This window comes from Canis lupus, chromosome 2 (assembly GCF_011100685.1).
Source record: "Canis lupus familiaris isolate Mischka breed German Shepherd chromosome 2, alternate assembly UU_Cfam_GSD_1.0, whole genome shotgun sequence".
NCBI classification, from domain to species: domain Eukaryota; kingdom Metazoa; phylum Chordata; class Mammalia; order Carnivora; family Canidae; genus Canis; species Canis lupus.
In genome coordinates this window covers 35,687,841-35,710,830 of record NC_049223.1, presented here as the reverse complement: position 1 = coordinate 35,710,830, position 22,990 = coordinate 35,687,841, and the positions used below count along the sequence as shown (strand labels likewise).

At 39.4% G+C, this 22,990-nt stretch overlaps 1 protein-coding gene across 3 annotated transcripts in view; it reads left to right on the top strand.

The window, feature by feature from the left end:
• The window catches only part of DIAPH1 (diaphanous related formin 1), a 97,613-nt gene that overhangs the window by 18,070 nt on the left and 56,553 nt on the right, over window positions 1-22,990 (top strand). For 2 of the 3 annotated variants that reach the window (XM_038530398.1, XM_038530400.1), the window contains exons 2-8: window positions 15,415-15,441; window positions 16,407-16,562; window positions 19,167-19,268; window positions 19,619-19,749; window positions 19,944-20,030; window positions 21,100-21,163; window positions 22,353-22,492. In XM_038530398.1, coding sequence (XP_038386326.1) covers window positions 15,415-15,441; window positions 16,407-16,562; window positions 19,167-19,268; window positions 19,619-19,749; window positions 19,944-20,030; window positions 21,100-21,163; window positions 22,353-22,492 — 707 coding nt within the window. The remainder of the gene's footprint in view (window positions 1-15,414; window positions 15,442-16,406; window positions 16,563-19,166; window positions 19,269-19,618; window positions 19,750-19,943; window positions 20,031-21,099; window positions 21,164-22,352; window positions 22,493-22,990) is intronic. The other variant, XM_038530399.1, reaches the window with a different exon arrangement.

Genomic DNA, 22,990 nt, shown 5'->3' with positions numbered 1-22,990 from the left:
AAATTTTAAAAGATTAGATAAGTTAGCCTGAACAGGGTATTTTAGAAAGTACTGAGATCTAGGCTTGCAATTGTAGGTTTATATTACCTGTGTATAAGCCACATAGTTCATAGAATTATCATCCATGATTAACTGTTCTTGTGAAGCACAGTGGTAGGAATTGGAAACACTTTTTGCTATGTAATGTACTCTCTTCAAAGTAAAGTTCAATCATATTCTCTTTTTAGATCCTTGCTCACCTCTCTGCTACTAAGGATACTACCTAATTACTTTTTGTTTGGCTACATGAACACCTTGTGCCAAGAGACCATCCTTAATTGTTTGAGAATTCTGTCCCCTTTTTACGATGAGTGGGGAAAATTAAAGATTCAGGGAATTGGGTATAGTCTCTGGAATGATTTTCCTATATTCTTGAGTTTAAAAAATTGCCAGTTCTGTTGCTAGGCAAACAAACAGAAGGAACCTCTGTCTAGAAGAGAAGACTGCCATGTTTAGTCCCTTCACTCACTTTTAAAAGATCTATTTATTTAATGTTTTTAGAAAGAAAGCACATGTGGGCATGGACGGGAGGGGCAGAATGAGAGGGAGAGAAAATCCAAGTAGACTACTCACTGAACATGGAGCCCAACGTGGGGCTCATTACCAACCAAATTACCAAGAAGAATCCAAGAGTTGGACACTCAACTGACTGTGCCATCCAGGCGCTCCAGTATCTACTCACTTTTAAAAAGCTGAAGTGTTAAAAGATATAACCATCACCACAACAAATCCAGTATGGAAGAGAAATCTTACAGTTCATTTGCATTTATTATGATAACAATTGATCAGGGTATGTTTCATACTCAATAAGTCATCTGATTAGTTTGGCCTCACAGGGCATATCTTGGGGTCTTTTGACTTTTTTGTTTTGGGTTTCTTAAGCCAAACTATAAAGTGTCTAGGAAGTTTCTTATTTCCTGTAGATGTTAACCAAAAGATTTATCTTACCACATATTACATTAGGATGTGGTGAGTGAATCAGAGTTTTGAGTTATTCTCTGGAAGCGGGGAGTGAGGGGACAGCTTTTAATTTTTATGTTGATTGATGGTCTTTTTTTTTTTTAAAGATTTTTATTTATTTATTCATAGAGACACAGAGAGAGAGGCAGAGAAACAGGCAGAGGGAGAAGCAGGCTCCATGCAGAGAGCCTGATGTGGGACTCGATCCAGGGTCTCCAGGATCATGCCCTGGGCTGCAGGTGGCGCCAAAGTGCTGTGCCACTGGGGCTACCTGATTGATGGTCTTAATGGAGAACAGTATCCAGCCAAATATGTTTATTTTATCTTTGAAATATATTTATGTTTGGTAATGTTATCTTTTTTAAGACTTATTATTTATTTTAGAGAGGAAGCGGGATAGGGGAAGAGAGAGAGGGAGAAACTCAAGCAGACTACTCACTGAGTACAGAGCCAGACTCAGGGTTCGGTCTCTCAAACCCAAGGTCAGAACTGAGCCAAAACCAAGAGTTGGATGCTTAAATGACTGCACCATCCAGGCACCCCATTTGATGCTGTTACCTTTGATGCAGTGCATCTTTGAGCAATTTGTGTTGATTTAAATAAGATTTGATAACATGGAGCATCTTTTGGAGAAGATGAAGGTCATTTTAATAAATGCAATTTGGTTGATCTCTTTTCTGACACCAGCTAATGGCCTTTAGAAACTTATTTACTCATCTAATTCTATTGAATAAATTCCTATTAAAAAAAAGATTTTATTTATTTATTCATTAGAGAGACAGAAGGCTGAGACATAGGAAGAGGGAGGAGAAGCAGGCTCCATGCAGAGAGCCTGATGTGGGACTCAGTCCCTGGACTCTGGGATCACACCTTGAGCCAAAGGCAGTCACTCAACTCTGAGCCCCCCAGGCATCCCCTATTAAATAAATTCCTGTAGAATAAAAATTTTTTTACTCCTTTTTTTTTTTTTTTTTAAGATTTTATTTATTCATGAGAGAGAGAGAGGCAGAGACACAGGCAGAGGGAGAAGCAGGCTCCATGCATGGAGCCTGATGTGGGACTCAATCCTGGGTCTCCAGGATCATGCCCTGGACTGAAGGCAGCACTAAAGTGCTGAGTCACTGGGGCTGCCCTTTTTTACTCCTTTTAAGTTTATTTTTTAAGTAATCTCTACACCCAACTTGGGGCTCGAATTCACAACCCCGAGATCAAGAGTTACATCCTCTCACTGAACCAGCTCGGTGCCCCTCTTTTACTCTTTATTTTATTTTTTTTAATTTATTTTTTATTGGTGTTCAATTTACTAACATACAGAATAACCCCCAGTGCCCGTCACCCATTCACTCCCACCCCCCGCCCTCCTCCCCTTCCACCACCCCTAGTTCGTTTCCCAGAGTTAGCAGTCTTTACGTTCTGTCTCCCTTTCTGATATTTCCCACACATTTCTTCCCCCTTCCCTTATATTCCCTTTCACTATTATTTATATTCCCCAAATGAATGAGAACATATAATGTTTGTCCTTCTCCGACTGGCTTACTTCACTCAGCATAATACCCTCCAGTTCCATCCACGTTGAAGCAAATGGTGGGTATTTGTCATTTCTAATAGCTGAGTAATATTCCATTGTATACATAAACCACATCTTCTTTATCCATTCATCTTTCGTTGGACACCGAGGCTCCTTCCACAGTTTGGCTATCGTGGCCATTGCTGCTATAAACATCGGGGTGCAGGTGTCCCGGCGTTTCATTGCATTTGTATCTTTGGGGTAAATCCCCAATAGTGCAATTGCTCGGTCGTAGGGCAGGTATATTTTTAACTGTTTGAGGAACCTCCACACAGTTTTCCAGAGTGGGTGCACCAGTTCACATTCCCACCAACAGTGTATGAGGGTTCCCTTTTCTCCACATCCTCTCCAACATTTGTTGTTTCCTGCCTTGTTAATTTTCCCCATTCTCACTGGTGTGAGGTGGTATCTCATTGTGGTTTTGATTTGTATTTCCCTGATGGCAAGTGATGCAGAGCATTTTCTCATGTGCATGTTGGCCATGTCTATGTCTTCCTCTGTGAGATTTCTGTTCATGTCTTTTGCCCATTTCATGATTGGATTGTTTGTTTCTTTGGTGTTGAGTTTAATAAGTTCTTTATAGATCTCGGAAACTAGCCCTTTATCTGATATGTCATTTGCAAATATCTTCTCCCATTCTGTAGGTTGTCTTTGAGTTTTGTTGACTGTATCCTTTGCTGTGCAAAAGCTTCTTATCTTGATGAAGTCCCAATAGTTCATTTTTGCTTTTGTTTCTTTTGCCTTCGTGGATGTATCTTGCAAGAAGTTACTATGGCCGAGTTCAAAAAGGGTGTTGCCTGTGTTCTTCTCTAGGATTTTGATGGACTCTTGTCTCACATTTAGATCTTTCATCCATTTTGAGTTTATCTTTGTGTATGGTGAAAGAGAGTGGTCTAGTTTCATTCTTCTGCATGTGGATGTCCAATTTTCCCAGCACCATTTATTGAAGAGACTGTCTTTCTTCCAATGGATAGTCTTTCCTCCTTTATCGAATATTAGTTGCCCATAAAGTTCAGGGTCCACTTCTGGATTCTCTATTCTGTTCCACTGATCTATGTGTCTGTTTTTGTGCCAGTACCACACTGTCTTGATGACCACAGCTTTGTAGTACAACCTGAAATCTGGCATTGTGATGCCCCCAGATATGGTTTTCTTTTTTAAAATTCCCCTGGCTATTCGGGGTCTTTTCTGATTCCACACAAATCTTAAAATAATTTGTTCTAACTCTCTGAAGAAAGTCCATGATATTTTGATAGGGATTGCATTAAACGTGTATATTGCCCTGGGTAACATTGACATTTTCACAATATTAATTCTGCCAATCCATGAGCATGGAATATTTTTCCATCTCTTTGTGTCTTCCTCAATTTCTTTCAGAAGTGTTCTATAGTTTTGAGGGTATAGATCCTTTACATCTTTGGTTAGGTTTATTCCTAGGTATCTTATGCTTTTGGGTGCAATTGTAAACGGGATTGACTCCTTAATTTCTTTTTCTTCAGTCTCATTGTTAGTGTATAGAAATGCCACTGACTTCTGGGCATTGATTTTGTATCCTGCCATGCTACCGAATTGCTGTATGAGTTCTAGCAATCTTGGGGTGGAGACTTTTGGGTTTTCTATGTAGAGTATCATGTCATCGGCGAAGAGGGAGAGTTTGACTTCTTCTTTGCCAATTTGAATGCCTTTAATGTCTTTTTGTTGTCTGATTGCTGAGGCTAGGACTTCCAGTACTATGTTGAACAGCAGTGGTGAGAGTGGACATCCCTGTCTTGTTCCTGATCTTAGGGGAAAGGCTCCCAGTGCTTCCCCATTGAGAATGATATTTGCTGTGGGCTTTTCATAGATGGCTTTTAAGATGTCGAGGAATGTTCCCTCTATCCCTACACTCTGAAGAGTTTTGATCAGGAATGGATGCTGTATTTTGTCAAATGCTTTCTCTGCATCCAATGAGAGGATCATATGGTTCTTGGTTTTTCTCTTGCTGATATGATGAATCACATTGATTGTTTTACGGGTGTTGAACCAGCCTTGTGTCCCAGGGATAAATCCTACTTGGTCATGGTGAATAATTTTTTTAATGTATTGTTGGATCCTATTGGCCAGTATCTTGTTGAGAATGTTTGCATCCATGTTCATCAGGGATATTGGTCTGTAATTCTCCTTTTTGGTGGGGTCTTTGTCTGGTTTTAGAATTAAGGTGATGCTGGCCTCATAGAACGAATTTGGAAGTACTCCATCTCTTTCTATCTTTCCAAACAGCTTTAGGAGAATAGGTATGGTTTCTTCTTTAAATGTTTGATAGAATTCCCCTGGGAAGCCATCTGGCCCTGGACTCTTGTGTCTTGGGAGGTTTTTGATGACTGCTTCAATTTCCTCCCTGGTTATTGGCCTGTTCAGGTTTTCTATTTCTTCCTGTTCCAGTTTTGGTAGTTTGTGGCTTTCCAGGAATGCGTCCATTTCTTCTAGATTGCCTAATTTATTGGCGTATAGCTGTTCATAATATGTTTTTAAAATCGTTTGTATTTCCTTGGTGTTGGTAGTGATCTCTCCTTTCTCATTCATGATTTTATTAATTTGAGTCTTCTCTCTCTTCTTTTTAATAAGGCTGGCTAATGGTTTATCTATCTTGTTAATTCTTTCAAAGAACCAACTCCTGGTTTTGTTGATCTGTTCCACAGTTCTTCTGGTCTCGATTTCGTTGAGTTCTGCTCGAATCTTTATTAACTCCCTTCTTCTCTTGGGTGTAGGATCTATTTGCTGTTTTTTCTCTAGCTCCTTTATGTGTAAGGTTAGCTTTTGTATTTGAGTTCTTTCCAGTTTTTGAATGGATGCTTGTATTGCGATGTATTTCCCCCTTAGGACTGCTTTTGCTGCATCCCAAAGATTTTGAACGGTTGTATCTTCATTCTCATTAATTTCCATGAATCTTTTTAATTCTTCCTTAATTTCCTGGTTGACCCTTTTATCTTTTAGCAGGATGGTCCTTAACCTCCACATGTTTGAGGTCCTTCCAAACTTCTTGTTGTGATTTAGTTCTAATTTCAAGGCATTGTGGTCTGAGATTATGCAGGGGACAATCCCAATCTTTTGGTATTGGTTCAGACCCGATTTGTGACCCAATATGTGGTCTATTCTGGAGAAAGTTCATGTGCGCTTGAGAAGAATGTGTATTCAGTTGAGTTTGGATGTAAAGTTCTGTAGATATCTGTGAAATCCATCTGGTCCAGTGTATCATTTAAAGCTCTCGTTTCTTTGGAGATGTTGTGCTTAGAAGACCTATCGAGTATAGAAAGAGCTAGATTGAAGTCACCAAGTATAAGTGTATTATTATCTAAGTATTTCTTCACTTTGGTTAATAATTGATTGATATATTTGGCAGCTCCCACATTCGGGGCATATATATTGAGGATTGTTAAGTCCTCTTGTTGAATAGATCCTTTAAGTATGATATAGTGTCCCTCTTCATCTCTCACTACAGTCTTTGGGGTAAATTTTAGTTTATCTGATATAAGGATGGCTACCCCTGCTTTCTTTTGATGACCATTCGAATGGTAAATGGTTCTCCAACCTTTTATTTTCAGGCTGTATCTTTTACTCTTTAAAAAGAAAATATTTTATGCTGTAAACAAAATTTAACTGAGTAAATTTGAAGATCATATTGGCTTTATTCAACCATTCTTGAATTGGGCAGCATCCTATCTGGCAAATCAGGAGGTCTGAGGAGCTGTACAAAATGGAAGAAGGTGGTGGAAAAGCAAGTGTTTAACAAATAATAGATTGTTTCAGGCAAGGTCACCTTAGTTTGGGGTATGATGCATATTATCTCACTAGTGCTGATCACATAATTCTAAATTAATTGGTTAAAGGTTACATTCTTGGATGAGGTTGAAATCGCAGTTAGGTTAGATATTAAGCCTTAGCTTGCTGATATGGGATTTAGCACAAGTGACTCCATTTTGGGTCCCCCCCCCCCTTTTTTTCCTTAAAGCTTCTTGTCAATAATTGTTTGCATATATAAATGAAATGCTATTTTAAAAATTAAGTAATAAGTAAAAATCTACTCTAATGTGTAAATGACAGTATTGCCACTCTTAGATGGAAGCTCCCAGAAGAAGATACAGAGACTGACTTTAGATTCTCTGAGTGTTTACAAGGGCTTTTTCTGAGGGTATCTGGGCCAAACCTGGGAAGCACAGAGCTCATCATACTTGTGCACCTGGCAAAGTTGCAGTGATGATCAAATATTAGACATCCAACAAGAATATGGTCAGAGGAGTACACTGCTTTGTATTTTCTTTTTCTAAGCTTATTGTGACCAATCTTAGTTCTTCTGGATAAGTCAGAGTAGAAAAACTGTAGGGTGGAATGAGTGTCCTTGCAGTCTGGGCAGTAGAGTAAGAAAGGAAGGGAAGAAATTATTAACATATGGTACCAATAAGCCAAAAAACTGGGTCAGGTTCACCAGGTATTGTCAGTTTAAAAGCCCAGAACAAAAGTGAATGATGGTGATGACAGTCTTGGAGGCTTAGGCTCAGGTCTCATAGTCCTATTTTATTTTATTTTATTTTATTTATTTTATTTTATTTTATTTTATTTTATTTTATTTTATTTTTTTTTAATTTATTATTTTATTTTATTTTTTAATAATAAATTTATTTTTTATTGGTGTTCAATTTGCCAACATACAGAATAACACCCAGTGCTCATCCCGTCAAGTGCCCCCCTCAGTGCCCGTCACCCATTCACCCCCACCCCCCGCCCTCCTCCCTTTCCATCACCCCTAGTTCGTTTCCCAGAGTTAGGAGTCTTCATGTTCTGTCTCCCTTTCTGGTATTTCCTACCCATTTCTTCTCCCTTCTCTTCTATTCCCTTTCACTATTATTTATATTCCCCAAATGAATGAGACCATATAATGTTTGTCCTTCTCCAATTGACTTATTTCACTCAGCATGATACCCTCCAGTTCCATCTACATCGAAGCAAATGGTGGGTATTTGTCATTTCTAATGGCTGAGTAATATTCCATTGTATACATAAACCACATCGGCCACAGTAACTTCTTGCAAGATACATCCACGAAGGCAAAAGAAACAAAAGCAAAAATGAACTATTGGGACTTCATCAAGATAAGAAGCTTTTGCACAGCAAAGGATACAGTCAACAAAACTAAAAGACAACCTACAGAATGAGAGAAGACATTTGCAAATGACGTATCAGATAAAGGGCTATTTTCCAAAATCTATAAAGAACTTATTAAACTCAACACCAAAGAAACAAACAATCCAATCATGAAATGGGCAAAAGACATGAACAGAAATCTCACAAAGGAAGACATAGACATGGCCAACACTCACATGAGAAAATGCTCTGCATCACTTGCCATCAGGGAAATACAAATCAAAACCACAATGAGATCCCACCTCACACCAGTGAGAATGGGGAAAATTAACAAGGCAGGAAACCACAAATGTTGGAGAGGATGCAGAGAAAAGGGAACCCTCTTGCACTGTTGGTGGGAATGTGAACTGGTGCAGCCACTCTGGAAAACTGTGTGGAGGTTCCTTAAAGAGTCATAGTCCTCTTTAAATTGTGCTGTCTGGCAGAGAACAGTTGTCTGGAATCTTTGCCCTAGAAATTTCCTTTACCTCTTTTATGGTTTAAGTCTCCTGTTGCCCTTCTTTCAAGTCCTTTACATCCTTGGTTTGGTCCCTCATTTTGGTGGAGCATATCCTACAATAGCTTTCTGAGATGCCTGGTGATAAATTTTTTGAAAGCTTATTTCTGAAAATGTCTATTCTGAACCCAATATTTGATTGATTTGTTGAATATAGAATTCTAGATTTGAAATTACTTTTCTTGGGATCCCTGGGTGGCGCAGCGGTTTGGCGCCTGCCTTTGGCCCAGGGCGCGATCCTGGAGACCCGGGATCGAATCCCACATCGGGCTCCCGGTGCATGGAGCCTGCTTCTCCCTCTGCCTATGTCTCTGCCTCTCTCTCTCTCTCTCTCTCTGTGACTATCATAAATAAATAAAAAATTTAAAAAAAAATTGAAATTACTTTTCTTCGTATTTTTAAAGGCCTTATTCCATTATCATCTAGCTTTTGGTATATTGTTAAAAAACCCAAATCTGTTCTTATTACTTTGTATATGACCATTTTTTTCTCCCTTCTCTCGGATCTTGTAGAATATTCTTTGTATTCATTGTATTGAAATTTTGCCGTAATATGCCTTTGTGGTCTATGTTTATCCTTTGTGCTGGAGATTTATCCTTTGGTACTGGGAAATATTCTTGAATTTTTTTCATTGGTAACTTGCTCCCCTGTTATCTCCTATTGTGTATTGAGCCTTCCAAACTGATCTTATCTTTGCTTATCTTTTCTCTCTTATTTTTCCATCTCTGGGGTTTTTCTCTGCTTTTTGGGAGATTTCCTCAATTTTAATCTAGTCCTTCTATTGAGCTTTCTCTTGAGTTTCTGTTCTCATATTTTCTACTTCTGTGGGTTCTTTTTCTTCTGAATGTTTCTTTTTAAAGTGGCATTATGTTCTCTTTTCTGGAATTAGTGATTTTGAACATCTTTTTGCATAGTCTGATAAGTTGTCTTTGTGTTTTTTCTATGTCGTATATTAGTGGCTTTTCTCAAATGTCTGATAACCTGGCTTGTCTGCTAATGTTTAAGAATGAGGGACTGACAGAGGTGCCTGCATGGCTCAGTTGGTTAAGCGTTTGGCTCTTGATCTCAGGGTCACAAGTTCAAGCCCTGTGTTGGATGCCACGCTGGGCATGGAGCCTACTTTAAAAAAAAGAAAAATGAGGGACTAACAAACTGATTGGAAACTCTTGATGCACAGGTTAAGATTGTTAACTGTGCAGTTTACTATAGAACAGACCTGTACAATAGAGATATGAGTCCCATATGCAATCTATGATTTTTCTGGCAGCCACAGAAAAAGGCAAAAAGAAACATGTGAAATTAATTTAAATAATATTAATTAGGTAATCAGCATATAAAAAGATTTTAGTATGTAATAAATATAAAAGTATTAATGTTTTTTTTTAAAAGATTTTATTTATTTATTCATGAGAGACCCAGAGAGAGGCAGAGACATAGGCAGAGGAAGAAGCAGGCTCCATGCAGGGAGCCTGATGTGGGACTCGATCCCAGGACGCCGTGATTATGCCCTGAGCTGAAGGCAGATGCTCAATCACTGAGCCACCCAGGTGTCCCAAAGTATTAATGTCTTATATTTTGCTTTTTTAAATGTTTTATTTATTTGACACAGAGAGAGAGAGAACAAGCAGGAGGAGTGGCAGAGTGAGGGAGAAGCAGGCTGGAACAGGGAGCTGGATGCGGGACTTGGTCCCAGGACGATCCGAGGACACTGGGATCATGACCTTAGCCGAAGGCAGTCATTTAACTGACTGAGCTACTTAGGTGCCCTTATATTCTGTTTTTCATATTAAGTTGTTGGACTCCTGTGTATATTTTACATTTACAGCACATTTCAATTTATATACTAAGTTTTCATAATAAATAGTTGAGATACATTTAAAAATTTTATTATTTATTTATTTATTTATTTATTTATTTATTTATTTATTTTAAAGAGAGTGTGAGTGCATAGGGGTGTGGGGATTGGGTGGGGAGTTGAGGAGGGGCAGTGGAGGAGAGAGAAGGACAAGCCAACTGGACCCTGAGCACAGAGCCCTGTATGGTGCTTGATCTTATAACCCTGAGATCATGCCCTGAGCCAGAACCAAGAGTTGGATGCTTACCTGACTGGGCCACTCAGGTGCCCCAAGTTGAAGTATATTTAGACTTCATAAAATTTACAGGTGAAAAGAGATTCACATACCCAGGATATTCCAAACATACTTAATTTTAACAATAATATATTAGTTTTTCAATTTAAATTTATTTAAAATTAAATACAATTTAAAATTCTTCCCTCAGGCATACTAGCAACATTAAAAGTGCTCAATTAATACGTGTGGCTGGTAGCTTCCATATTGTACTGCAGAATTCCCAAGGTGATCTACTTGGACTGTGTCAGGAGTTTTAGGTCATTTTTCATTTCCCCTGAGAAGTCTTCTAATTTTCTGCCTCAGGGCTAATGGCCACTCAGGCTGCTGGAGTTCTCAGAAACTATATGGGAAAGGTGCTAGGTGTCTCAGTATCTATTATGCCTAGATTTAGGTATAAGATTCCTACCCACAATTGTGCCTGGCATCTCCCAATTCAGAGACCCTGTAAGAATAAACTTGCAGACTTCTGTTGGAGTAAGGGAGGGTACTGTCTCACTTGTATGGGCCAGGAGGACAGCTGGGGGAATTGGGATTGGAAGGATCTACAGACCAAAATGCTTCTTAAACAGCTTCCAACCAATCTGCTTATTTTTAGGCTCCCCCTCCTTCCAGTCTCCAGGTACCTCATGTTGTTAATTCTTCAGCCTTTTGAGGATGGTTAAATATAATTACAATTGCTTATTGTCTTTTCCTACTTCTGGTTTAGGACTCAGCTTTCTTAGGTCTTTTATTTTTATTTTTTAAAGATTTTATTTATTCAGAGAGAGAGAGAGAGGCGCAGAGACACAGGCGGAGGGAGAACAGGCTCCATGTAGGGAGCCCGACGTGGGACTCGATCTAGGGTCTCCAGGATCACGCCCTGGGCTGCAGGCGGCACTAAACTGCTGTGCCACGGGGGCTGCCCTCTTAGGTCTTTAGGTTTATCTCTAGTTTATTTTTTCCCTAGCTTCAAAATTTGGTTGCAATTGTGCTTTTCTTGCTCTTCCCAACCTTGTAGGCTCTTTCCTTCCATCATTGTTTTCTTTCCAAGAAATCTTTTTCTGTAGATTTAGAAGGGTTTCAAGAGGGGAAAAAATTAGGTGCTTTGTTCAGTCTAGTGTCCTTTATCTAGTAGTTCCTATTAATCTGTGTTTGTGAGCAGATTTTGATATTTTAAAAAGATCTTATTTAGTATCTATGTTTCTTTTAATATCTTTATTTGTAGTTAAAAATTTTAGTAAGACTCTGTAGGACGGACAGGAAGATGAAGTATTTCATGCCAACAGGTTAAGAGAGTAAGGGTTTGGTTTGGGGAATTGACTGCAGGCAAGGAGAATGGTGAGAATAAAACCATTAAGAGGGGATCCCTGGGTGGCTCAGCGGTTTGGTGCCTGCCTTTGGCCCAGGGCGTGATCCTGGAGTCCTGGGATCGAGTCCCACGTCGGGCTCCTGGCATGGAGCCTGCTTCTCCCTCCTCCTGTGTCTCTGCCTCTCTCTCTCTATCATAAATAAATAAATAAATCTTTAAAAAAAAAAAAAAAACATTGAGACAGGTGGGGCAATTAGAGAACTTAAAGACAAAAACTTGGACATCGAGGTGTAGTGTAAAGCACAAATACAGCTCTAGTAGCTTTATCTTCCTGGACCCCACTAGTTTTAGTCATTTATACTTTTTATGATCTGGGAATTTCTTGTTCTGTATCTCAGAGAAACCACAGCACAACTAATGATATAATTAAAACACTGAGTAAACCTTACTGTTTGCAAGCACAGTGTAGAGGATCTGTAAAGAAAACATAATAGTGAGTAGACAATACACCCTCAATACACTGTAGTAACAGGTTACATTTCAGTAATTGAATTGAGTTTGCTGTTGGGGTGTTCTGTTGGGTTCTGAAACAGAATTTTGACTAAAGGAGGATTTGCTTTGCTGGTAGTTGCTTCCCTCTGTTGGACATTTTGGGGAAGTGCAACTTTGATCCTGCATGCATCATTTTTGCTGTCCTTAAACAGAGTGCTAATTGGGATACTTTTTTTTTTTTTAACAGTTTTTAAAAAAGAATTTATTTATTTATTCCTGAAAGACACAGAAGGAGATACATAGACAGAGGGAGAAACAGGCTCCTAACAGGAGCCCGATGTGGGACTTGTGGGACTCGATCCCTGGACCGGGATCTGCCCTGAGCCAAAGGCAGACACTCAACCACAGAGCCACCCAGGCGTCCCTGGGGTACTTTTTTTAAAAGTAATTAAATCTGTTTCTAATAATGCACCAAGAGAAACAAGGGAATGTGGTATCTTCTTCTTGTGAAAAGTATATTCACTTTTGTTTCTAAAGGCAAGAGTTAGTCAGTATTAAATGGAAACAAGGCAGAAGAATTTGGGGAATGCAAAGATTTTAGGCTTTGGCTTCTGGAGCCTAGAGTTCATACCCAGCCTTTTCCTGATCATGTGACCTCAGTGATTTATTCTACCTGTCTAGGCTTCAGTTTTCTTCATTGAAACAATGAATAGGTTTGAGAGCTTCTTCAGGACTTGGTATTTTAGGAAAGCAGCCCCAGACTGTGGTATCTGTCCATAGGAAATATAATGACTAAGTCTCAGGCTCTGCCCGGAAAGAACTTAGTCTGGAAGAGGATAGAAGAGTCACAGTCAAGAACAACTGTAATCCACAACTAGGGCTATGAGACAGGCAAGTACCTATTATTGTGGAAACATAAGGAGAAGAAGCACTTCTCCAATTAGAGTTGGTATCATCATGCAGGGCCTGTTGGAGTTAGCCTTGAAAGCACAGTCTCGCTTGAGGGAAGGAGCAGCCTAGGGAAAGTCTGGGGTGGCATGAACTGTTTTTGGACCTGCAACTGATTCAGGATGCCCAGAAGATAAAGTTTGAGGTAGAGGGTTTGTGAGGGATGAATCAAGGGAAAGAAGCCAGGAATGTCCTAGACCACACTAGAGAATTTGGATTTTAACCTGAGGGCAATAGGGAGCCATTAAAAGATTTTAAATGAGAAAATAACCGTGGACAGTATGGCATTTTAGAAAGATTACTCTTGGATATGTTATGGAGAATGGATTTAGTGTGGGGTCGACAGGACTGGAGGCATCAAGATCAGTTAGGAAGCTGTTGCAGTTAAGTCAAGCGGAGATAATAATGGCATAAGCTTATGTAGTGGTAGTAGAAATGAAATGGATAGAAATGAAAGTCTGTAGGCAGAAGGAACCTTGGTTCCTTGTTTAACTTAGCCTGCAGCTGTGAGCAATCTATCTGGCACTGATTCATTAGCCTCAACTTCTGTTCCTATGTTACATCCATCCCAGAGTTGTTAGGGTTGTTGCTTGATTCTGAATGAACATTTTGAGTTTGGAGGACAAGCTTCTGGAAGCAGTTGCTTTCAGTGCAAATAAGCTTGACCTTGGCAGTGGTTAAATTGTATGTACTCATCCTTTTTGTAGCCTGTATCCCCTAAGGGGTTGTGACAAAAGGACCCGTTAGTCCCCTTCGGTGTTACTGTCTGCCTCACTATCCTTCTCCCTGCATTCCCCAGTGAGTAGCACACACAACGTAGCTTTAAATTCTGTTGATGCTGAGCAAGGTTCTTACAGCTTTAGGTATCTGATTAGCCCTCAGTCGGTGGAAGCTTGGCCTCTTCCAGACCGTGGAGGGGGAGTTAAGATTTATAGTTCACACCAAATGTAACTGAACTCTGACATGGGGAATGTGAACATAATGGTAGAGAGTTTTCTTGTCCATAAAAAGGTTAGTTAAAGTAGCTTTGTGGCAGGGTCAGAGCTAGTTTTTCATTAGTTGAGGAAGTTAGTCAAGAGGTATTTACTATATATAATCTTGTAAAACATTAGCAGAAGGAAATATGACTTAAAATTAAGTATTAGGACAGAGGATTCCTACTTACCATCCCTGCTCATTTTCTTTTTAAGTACAGCATGTATACAGAAGAGAACATAGAACTATGAAACCAAACACCCATGTAGCCATCATCCATGTCAAGAAATAGAACATGTGAGTCCTTTAGAAGCCCCTCTGTCACCTGCAGTCACAACACGGTTTTGACATTTGTGATAATCATTCCGCTTATAATTTTATATCCTAAATAATATAGTTGATATATAAATGAAATAACACATTTATTTTAAAGATTTTATTTATTTATTCATGGGAGACAGAGACAGAGAGAGAGGGGCAGAGACAGGCAGAGGGAGAAGCAGGCTCCATGCAGGGAGCCGGACGTGGGACTCGATCCTGGGTCTCCAGGATCACACCCTGGGCGGAAGTCAGTGCTAAACCACTGAGCCACCTGGGCTGCCCTGAAATAACAATTTAGTTTTAATGCTCTTGGAGTAGCTGTAAGTCCATTTAATTTCTCTGTGTAATTAATTGTTACCCATTGTATGGTACCAGGTTATCTATTCTATTCTTGATGACTCTTTGGATTGTTTTCTGTTTTAGATATTAGAGTATTGCTGCAAACATTCTTGTTATGTATACATCCTGGTACATACATGCAAGTTTCTGCAGGGTAGATTTATAGAAATTAATGTGTTGAGTTGTGTATATATATGTATTTAACTTTATTAGATAACGTCATGCTATTTTCCAAAGTGGCCATTGCACTTTACATTACCACTGATAGCGTATGAGAGTTCCTGCTGATCTACAACCAGAGAGACCTGAAAATGTTTGCCAGTCCTGAGAGTGTGAAGCGATATCTCATTGTGGTTTTAGTTAGCATTTCCTTATTTACTAATGAAGTTGAACATGTTTCATAGGCATATTGGTCATCAGATTTAGAGTCTTTGCAGTTCTCTACTTGTTTTGCCCACTAAAGAGTCATATGTTAGTGACCTTAAAACTCCTTCATGCCCCTTACACAAGAGAATGTGCTAAGGAATAGTTTGCTGAAATCTTCTAGCTTGTAGAAAGTAGCTTAGATCCTTTCAACTTACTCTTTTTTCCCCCCAACCCATCAGGTGTTTGGGAGGTTCCCTGGAATTTCACTGATCTATCTTTTCTTCCTTCTCCCTCCTTTTTTCCTGTGTCCTAGACTCTGAAGCGGCTCATGGCAGATGAGGTAAGGAAATTTTAAGTATGTGCATGTTCTAGCAAATTTCCTTCATTGTGATACTTACTATTTGTCATAACTTTGACTTTCTGTAACTCGAAATGGTGATATTGGTTCTATTCTCAGAACCTCCCAAAGCTTTTTCCTAACTCTTTGCTCTGTGTTTGGCCCATTGCATGCATTCCCCTGGGATATCATTGGCTTCCAAGGGTAGGCATGTTCTTTAAACTCATAACTGACTTGCAGTCTGAATACTACTTCTATCACTTAAAGTCCCACAGTGCTTGAAGATACTGTCATTTTCAAACAGGTGGAGCTAACAAGCTGCAGCTTATTGGTGGCTCTTTGTTTTGAGCATCTGTACTTGAGGTTTGGGGAATGGTTCATGAATCTTTGGTTAGCACAGAGGTGGTGGCATATATACCTCTGAAGTACACTGTATTCTTTGCAGAAGGGATTTTGAAGACTGTATATTGAACTTTTGCTGCCTGCATAATGGGTTTTAGAGTATCAGAAGAAAGAAAAATAATGGTTCCTGGTTTTAAGGCATTTGTTTATTCTGCATAACTTACATCTACTAAATTCTATGGTCATACTCAACCTCTGGAAGGGAGGGATCCTCTGAGGGAAAGAAATGGCATTTTATTCAGATAATTCTATACATGAGGTGTTTTCAGTTCTGTATTGCTGGAAGACTTAGAAATGGCAGGAGAGCTCAAGAACAAAGTTTTCTCTTTGTAGAGAGGTTTCAAATCCTAATACTTTAGTCCTCTTATCTTTGGATGAAGATGAGAGTACAGAGTCAGTGTACTAAATTGGATGAGAGATTTCTTGTTTTTATGTCAGAAGACTTGAAGTGCCCACAAACCAGAGGAACCATGCACAAATAAGAAGTTCGAAAATTGGCTACTTCATGTGTGGTTTGTTGTGCAAATGAAAATGGATCGCTGCTAATACTTTTTTCTCTTTCTCAGCTGGAGAGATTTACCAGCATGAGAATTAAGAAGGAGAAGGAAAAGCCCAATTCTGCTCATAGAAATTCCTCTGCATCATATGGGGATGACCCCACAGCACAGTCATTGCAAGACGTTCCAGATGAGCAAGTTCTAGTACTCTTTGAACAGATGCTGGTAAGTTTCCCCACCTCAAAATATTCCTTTTTTTTTTTTTTTCTGAAAATGCATTTGTGGGCGTGGTGGGCACTCTTTTGGGCATGATCCCCCTTAATTGGCTCTTAATTATGAAGAATTTCAGGCTTAACAGAGAACTTAATAATCCTATTAACAAAGTGGCTAAATATACACCCACCTGTCCATAGCAAATTTCTAGCAAATTTCCTTCACTGTGATACTTGCCATTTGTCATAACTTTGACTTTCTGTAACTCGAAATGGTGATATTGGTTCTCAGAACCTTCCAAAGCAATCGATGAGTTAGGCTTGGAAATACCTGATCAGTGACCACTTTGTTAATGTCCTTCTGCACAGCAGTATGTTAGTTACAAAGACATAAAGTGAGTGGACCAACTCATGTGGTAGTGTGGAGACCACCTTTGGGTTAGCCAGGGTAGATAAAGTTTTAGAGCATTAGCCATGAATTTTATGCAAAAAGAGACTGAGGAATGGAAAGGCACTTTTATTTAGTGGTAAATCTGAAAAGAAAATTCTGATGCTATAATTCCTAGAAGATCTTTGAAGATTGTGGCCAAAGTCAGTTGAGTAATGAAGTACTCATTGTGGCTTTCCTGTCCTCAGTGAGGGACATTGAGTGAGCAGGGCCCTCAGTGAATGTGCTGTAGTGCTAAGTCTTGTAAAGTTTGGAGTACATGGTTCCAAAGCTTCATAAGACCTGTATGTTGCCTGAATAGTTTCAGATGCAAACAGAGACTAGCAGCAGGCCTAACTTAATTAAAAGCATGGGATTTTTTTTTTTTTTTTTAGATTTTATTTACTCATGAGAGTAAATACACACACACACACACACACAGAGAGGCAGAGACACAGAGGGAGAAACAGGCTCCATTCAGGAAGCCTGACATGGGACTCCATCCCGGGTCCCCAGGATCACGCCCTGGGCTAAAGGTGGCGCTAAACCGCTGAGCCACCCAGGCTGCCCTGGGATAAGAATTCTTTTTTTTTTTTTTTTTTTGGGATAAGAATTCTTAACGCTGGACCTGGTATGTAGTAAACACTAAGCCAGTACTATTATTATTTTTTTTTTCACTACAGCTTTCAGTTTTTCTCTCAGTCCAAGTACTGTAAGAACTAAGACCATCCCTTGGACTTGGATTGCAAATGTATGTGTCTTTAGGGCCAGGGAGGCGGCAGGAATAAGGCCAGATAGCAGATGAAAAGAAGAGGAGACTGTGGCCAAATGCAGAAGAACTTTGGGCCTTTCTGTTAGGAAGGCCAACTGTGATTCAGTGCCAATAGCTTTTGTAGCACTCCAGTTGGAAGTGCTAGCCCAATAGTGTCAGGTATTTTTATTTTTCTAAAGAAGCCAGAAATCTTTAATTCTTGAAAACCAGTAATTCTTTATTATTTTTTATTTATTTTTTTAAATTTATGATAGTCACACACAGAGAGAGAGAGAGGGGCAGAGACACGGGCAGAGGGAGAAGCAAGCTCCATGCACTGGGAGCCCGATGTGGGATTTGATCCCGGGTCTCCAGGATCACGCCCTGGGCCAAAGGCAGGCGCCAAACCACTGCGCCACCCAGGGATCCCCCAGTAATTCTTTATTTTTTATTTTTATTTTTTGAAATTATAACTATTTTAATATACTAAAAACTTGACAAAATGCAAAGATGAACATACAATGAACATTATAAGTTTTTTTTTTTTTTGAACCAGTAATTCTTTAATAGAATTGCCTATCATGGCCAGCATTCAGATTTCACCAGTTGGGTCTTTTTTTTTTTTTTTTTTTTTTTTTTTTCAGTTGGGTCATTTTTAAAAAACTGTTCATTCAAATCACAATTCCAGATAAGGTCTCTTGTACTAATGTTCTTTTTAAGTTTTATTTCATCAGAGTTTTTCATCTTTTTTTTTTTTTTTAAGATTTTATTTATTTATTCATGAGAAACACAGAGAGAGAGGGAGGCAGGGACAGGCAGAGGGAGAAGCAGGCTCAATGCAGGGAGCCTGATGTAGGATGCGATCTGAGGACTCCAGCATCATCCAGAAGAGATTTCTAAGATCATCCCAAGTACAGGATGTTTGGGTGGCTCAGCGGTTGAACGTCTGCCTTTTGTACAAGGCGTGATCCTGGTCCCGGGATAGAGTCCCGCATCAGTCTCCTTGCGAGGAGCCTACTCCTCCCTCTGCCTGTGTCTCTGCCTCTCTCTCTCTCTGTGTCTCATGAAAAAAATAAATAAAAATCTTAAAAAAAAAAGAGACCATCCCAAGTACAAAAAACATTCTATGTGCTTTTCTTTCAATAATAAAAAATAAATTTTTCATCTATCATCTTAATATTTAAGAAAAACATTAAATGTATAAAAGTGTCTGTAAGAATTTATGCTAAAATGTTAACCATTAACATTTATCCCTGAGGAATTTTCATTATCTGCAATATGTAATAGATTAAATCTCAAGGGATCAGGAACACTTACTTATTCAGTAAGCATTTGATGTGTTTAACTCTTTACTGAGTATACTAAATATTAAACACTGAAAACTTATAAGGACTTTGATACAATTTTGTTTTTTCTTTTTTCTTTTTTTTGTCTACTAGCTGGATATGAATCTGAACGAGGAGAAACAGCAGCCTTTGAGGGAGAAGGACATTATCATCAAGAGGGAGATGGTGTCCCAATACTTGCACACCTCTAAGGCTGTGAGTCCTGGGGCAGGTACCCATGACATGGGAGACTGCCCTTATCTTGGACCTGTTTGTTTTACCAATTTTATAAAACATTTTATGCCTTCATCACTCTTACTTTATTCTGTCACACAAGCCTACTCATGTTTTACTCTCATTCGAGTTAGCGTCATTGACATACTTTTTGCCTGATTTAGTCTTCATGAAGTGCATATGGGGAATGGGATGGAAAATTCTCAGTTCCATAGAGTTTGGTGGTATGTATGATGTGTGTCTTCCTTGATATTCAGAAGGTAATGACTAATGCTAGTCCAGTTTATGACTGGGTCCAGTGTTGACTAATTTCTTCATATGCTCCCATCTAGGGCATGAGCCAGAAGGAGAGCTCTAGGTCTGCCATGATGTACATTCAGGAGTTGAGGTCAGGCTTGCGGGATATGCCTCTGCTCACCTGCCTGGAGTCCCTTCGTGTCTCCCTCAACAACAACCCCGTCAGGTAAGGATTCTGAGGTGGTAACAAGAGTAAGAACCCAAGGTTAAGGTTTACTGATGAGGATTGAAGATCAGAGGAGTCAGGGCATATGAGAGTTCTCGATTGGGAGGAAAGACTGTCAGGGTAGAATTTGTTTGGGTGAATAATTGCTGATTGATTTGATTTGATATTGCATTGTCTCTTTCAATTCCTTACAGCTGGGTGCAAACATTTGGTGCTGAGGGCCTGGCCTCTTTATTGGACATCCTTAAACGACTCCATGATGAGAAAGAGGAAAGTGCTGGGTGAGGACTTTGAACTTTTGACATCTTCCCAGTGAAGGGTAGTGGGGGACTTGACTGCTCTAAGGGAGAAAGTGGCACTAAAATGAGAAGTTGTGGACCAGAATATGCTTTTAGTTGAGAACAGGGTTTATCTTTGAGCAACTAGAGGATGACTGATGATTATAGACACAGGAAAGAGAAGAGGAACACAGTGCATAGCACAGGCTGTGGACCACATAACACTGTGGGTCTTGCAGCAAAGGTTCTTACCCGATGTGGAAGTGGGCTCGGAGTTCATTCAGAGCTCCCCTGGGACCTGTTCTTGGGGACTAACTTTCTTTCTTCTCTTTCTTTTTCTTTTCTTTCTTTCTTTCTTTTCTTTTCTTTCTTTTGTTCTTTCTTTCTTTCTTTTCTTTCTTTTCTTTCTTTCTTTCTTTCTTTCTTAAGATTTTATTTATTCATGAGAGACACAGAGAGACAGAGACATAGGCAGAGGGAGAAGCAGGCTCCCTATAGGAAGCCCGATGCAGGACTTGATCCCAGGACCCTAGGATCACACCCTGAGCCAAAGGCAGACTCTCAACCACTGAGCCACCCAGGCATCCCTTTCTGACAGTCTTTAGGGTTGGAATAGTTCTCAGGATATCTTGGACTATCTTAGGCTACATTGAAGTCAGCCTGACCCACAGTGACTTCTCTGTTTCTTGAGATCTTTCCAAAACAAAACACAAGGCCTATACTTCCTGAATGAACAGGCTTAAAACCTTTGACGTAGTGAAACAAGCAATAATGGATAGGATGTTATCCTGATTAGATTTAGCACTTAGAAAGAAATCTAGGGAATTAAACAGAAGATTTTAATGTTGTACTAAATTCTGTGATTACGAGAAGATTAACCAAAGATCTGATGGTGGCAATCCCTCTTCAACCACCTGTTTTTGCCAGTGCTTCAAGACAAATTGCTGTGTGCTAGAATTTACTCAGCTACTAGTTGGGGATGTTCTAAAGACCTGTGTTGTAAAACAGAAAAGTCAAATGGGAGAGGTGTATACAATAAAGGGAACTCACTGATTATGTCTTCTACAAACAGAAGCTACGACAGCCGTAACAAGCATGAGATCATCCGTTGCTTGAAAGCGTTTATGAATAATAAGGTGAGACTTTTCCCATTCTCATTCCAACCTGCATCATGAACCCTATTTTTTCTTCTCTATTGGAAAACTCCAAAAGGGCCTGGGGTTATGAGCTTTAAGACTTCTAGCTTTCCCTTTTAGTATTAGGACTTTTTGATTGCCACATAGGTATGTCTCTATGGACCATTTTTCCCAGTTCTGATGTCTGTTTCAGAACATAGGCTCACTGTCCTTCCTTTTTTTTATACTTTGTTTTGCTAATGCTTGTGAATTTCCTGATCTGTATTTATTGATTTTGGAAGGTTTATTTTATTCTCTGCTTATTTGTTTGTTTTCCATACTGTTCCTACTTAGAATCAACCTACCAACCTTCCTTCTTCACTCCTTTCTTTCTTCCTGGCTTCCTTTCTTGCTTTCTTGCATGCTTTCTTTCTTCCTTTCTTTCTTTTCTTATTTGAACTCAAGGCTCTCACAGTTGTTTGTTCCAGAATGCAGATCTATCTTCCTCATTGTTTAATTTTGTTACAGTTAACTTATTTCATTGGATGTGAGGGGACATTTAAAAGAAATAAAAGAAACAAAGATTTTTATTCTTAAAGACCTATAATTGTGTTGTATCAAATGTAAAATTGTGTTGTATCTATGCTCTTATCTATTTAGCTGTGGAAGAGGTCTGCCTCTGTATTAGTTTGCTGTGGCTGCTATAACAAAGTACTACACATTGTGTATTCAACAACAGAAATTTATTGTCTCATAGTTCTTGGAGGCCCTAAATCTAAGATCAGGGTGTTGTTAGGATTGAGTCCTTCCAAGGGCTGTGAGGGAGACTATGGTCCATGCCTTTCTCTTGGCTTCTGGTAGCTTGTTTGCAATCTCTGGCATTCCATGGCTTTTTGATACCTCATCCCAATGTCTGCCTTCATGTTCACAAGGTATTCTTGTGTGCATGTTCTGTGTCAACACGTTTCCATGTTATAGGGACAACAGTCGTATTGGATTAAGGGTCCATCCTACTCTAGTAAGACCTTGTTGTAACTTAAGCAATTGAATCTACCAATGACCCTATTTCCAAATGAGGTAATATTCTAAGGTATTGGGGGTTAGGACTTCAACATAAGAATTTAGAGGGGAACTCCATTCAGCCCCTAACAGTTCCTAAGTTTAGATGCTGTCATCATTAAGCCTCCCTTCTCTGTTCTTGTCCTACCAGTTTGGAATTAAGACCATGCTGGAAGCAGAAGAAGGAATCCTGCTGCTGGTCAGAGCCATGGATCCTGCTGTTCCCAACATGATGATTGATGCAGCTAAGCTGCTTTCTGCTCTTTGTATCTTACCGCAGCCGGAGGACATGTATGTGACTGGGTTATAGCTCTTCTACATTCTCTTTTTTATCATCTTCCCTAGTCTAGAGGAAAATTGAGTTGCTTGGGTATCCACTTTGTCTTGAATACTAGGTAAGACCAAGGCATGAACACTGTGAATCGTAATGTTTAAGAAGGACCATGAGGTGTTTAGTGCTGTCCTTAGTGTACTTCTGGTTATCAGAGGGGTAATCTGTAGGGCATCTCCTAGAGCTCCATTAACGTCTATGTTACCTAGAACTGGGGTTGCTTTTACTTTGCTTTTCTTAAATTCAGAAGTAATACAACTTTATTTTTTTAACTCAAACAATATAGAAACATATAAAATAAAATTTAACAGCCTCATCCCTTCTGTAAAGCCTGTTTCTGCAGAGGTAACCAGTGTTAATGGCTTGGTATAGTCTCATAGATTTTTTTACTAGTACAGGCAAATTGTATTTCTGGCTTCTAAGATATTTTCTGCCACTCCTGAAGATGGTATCTTAGA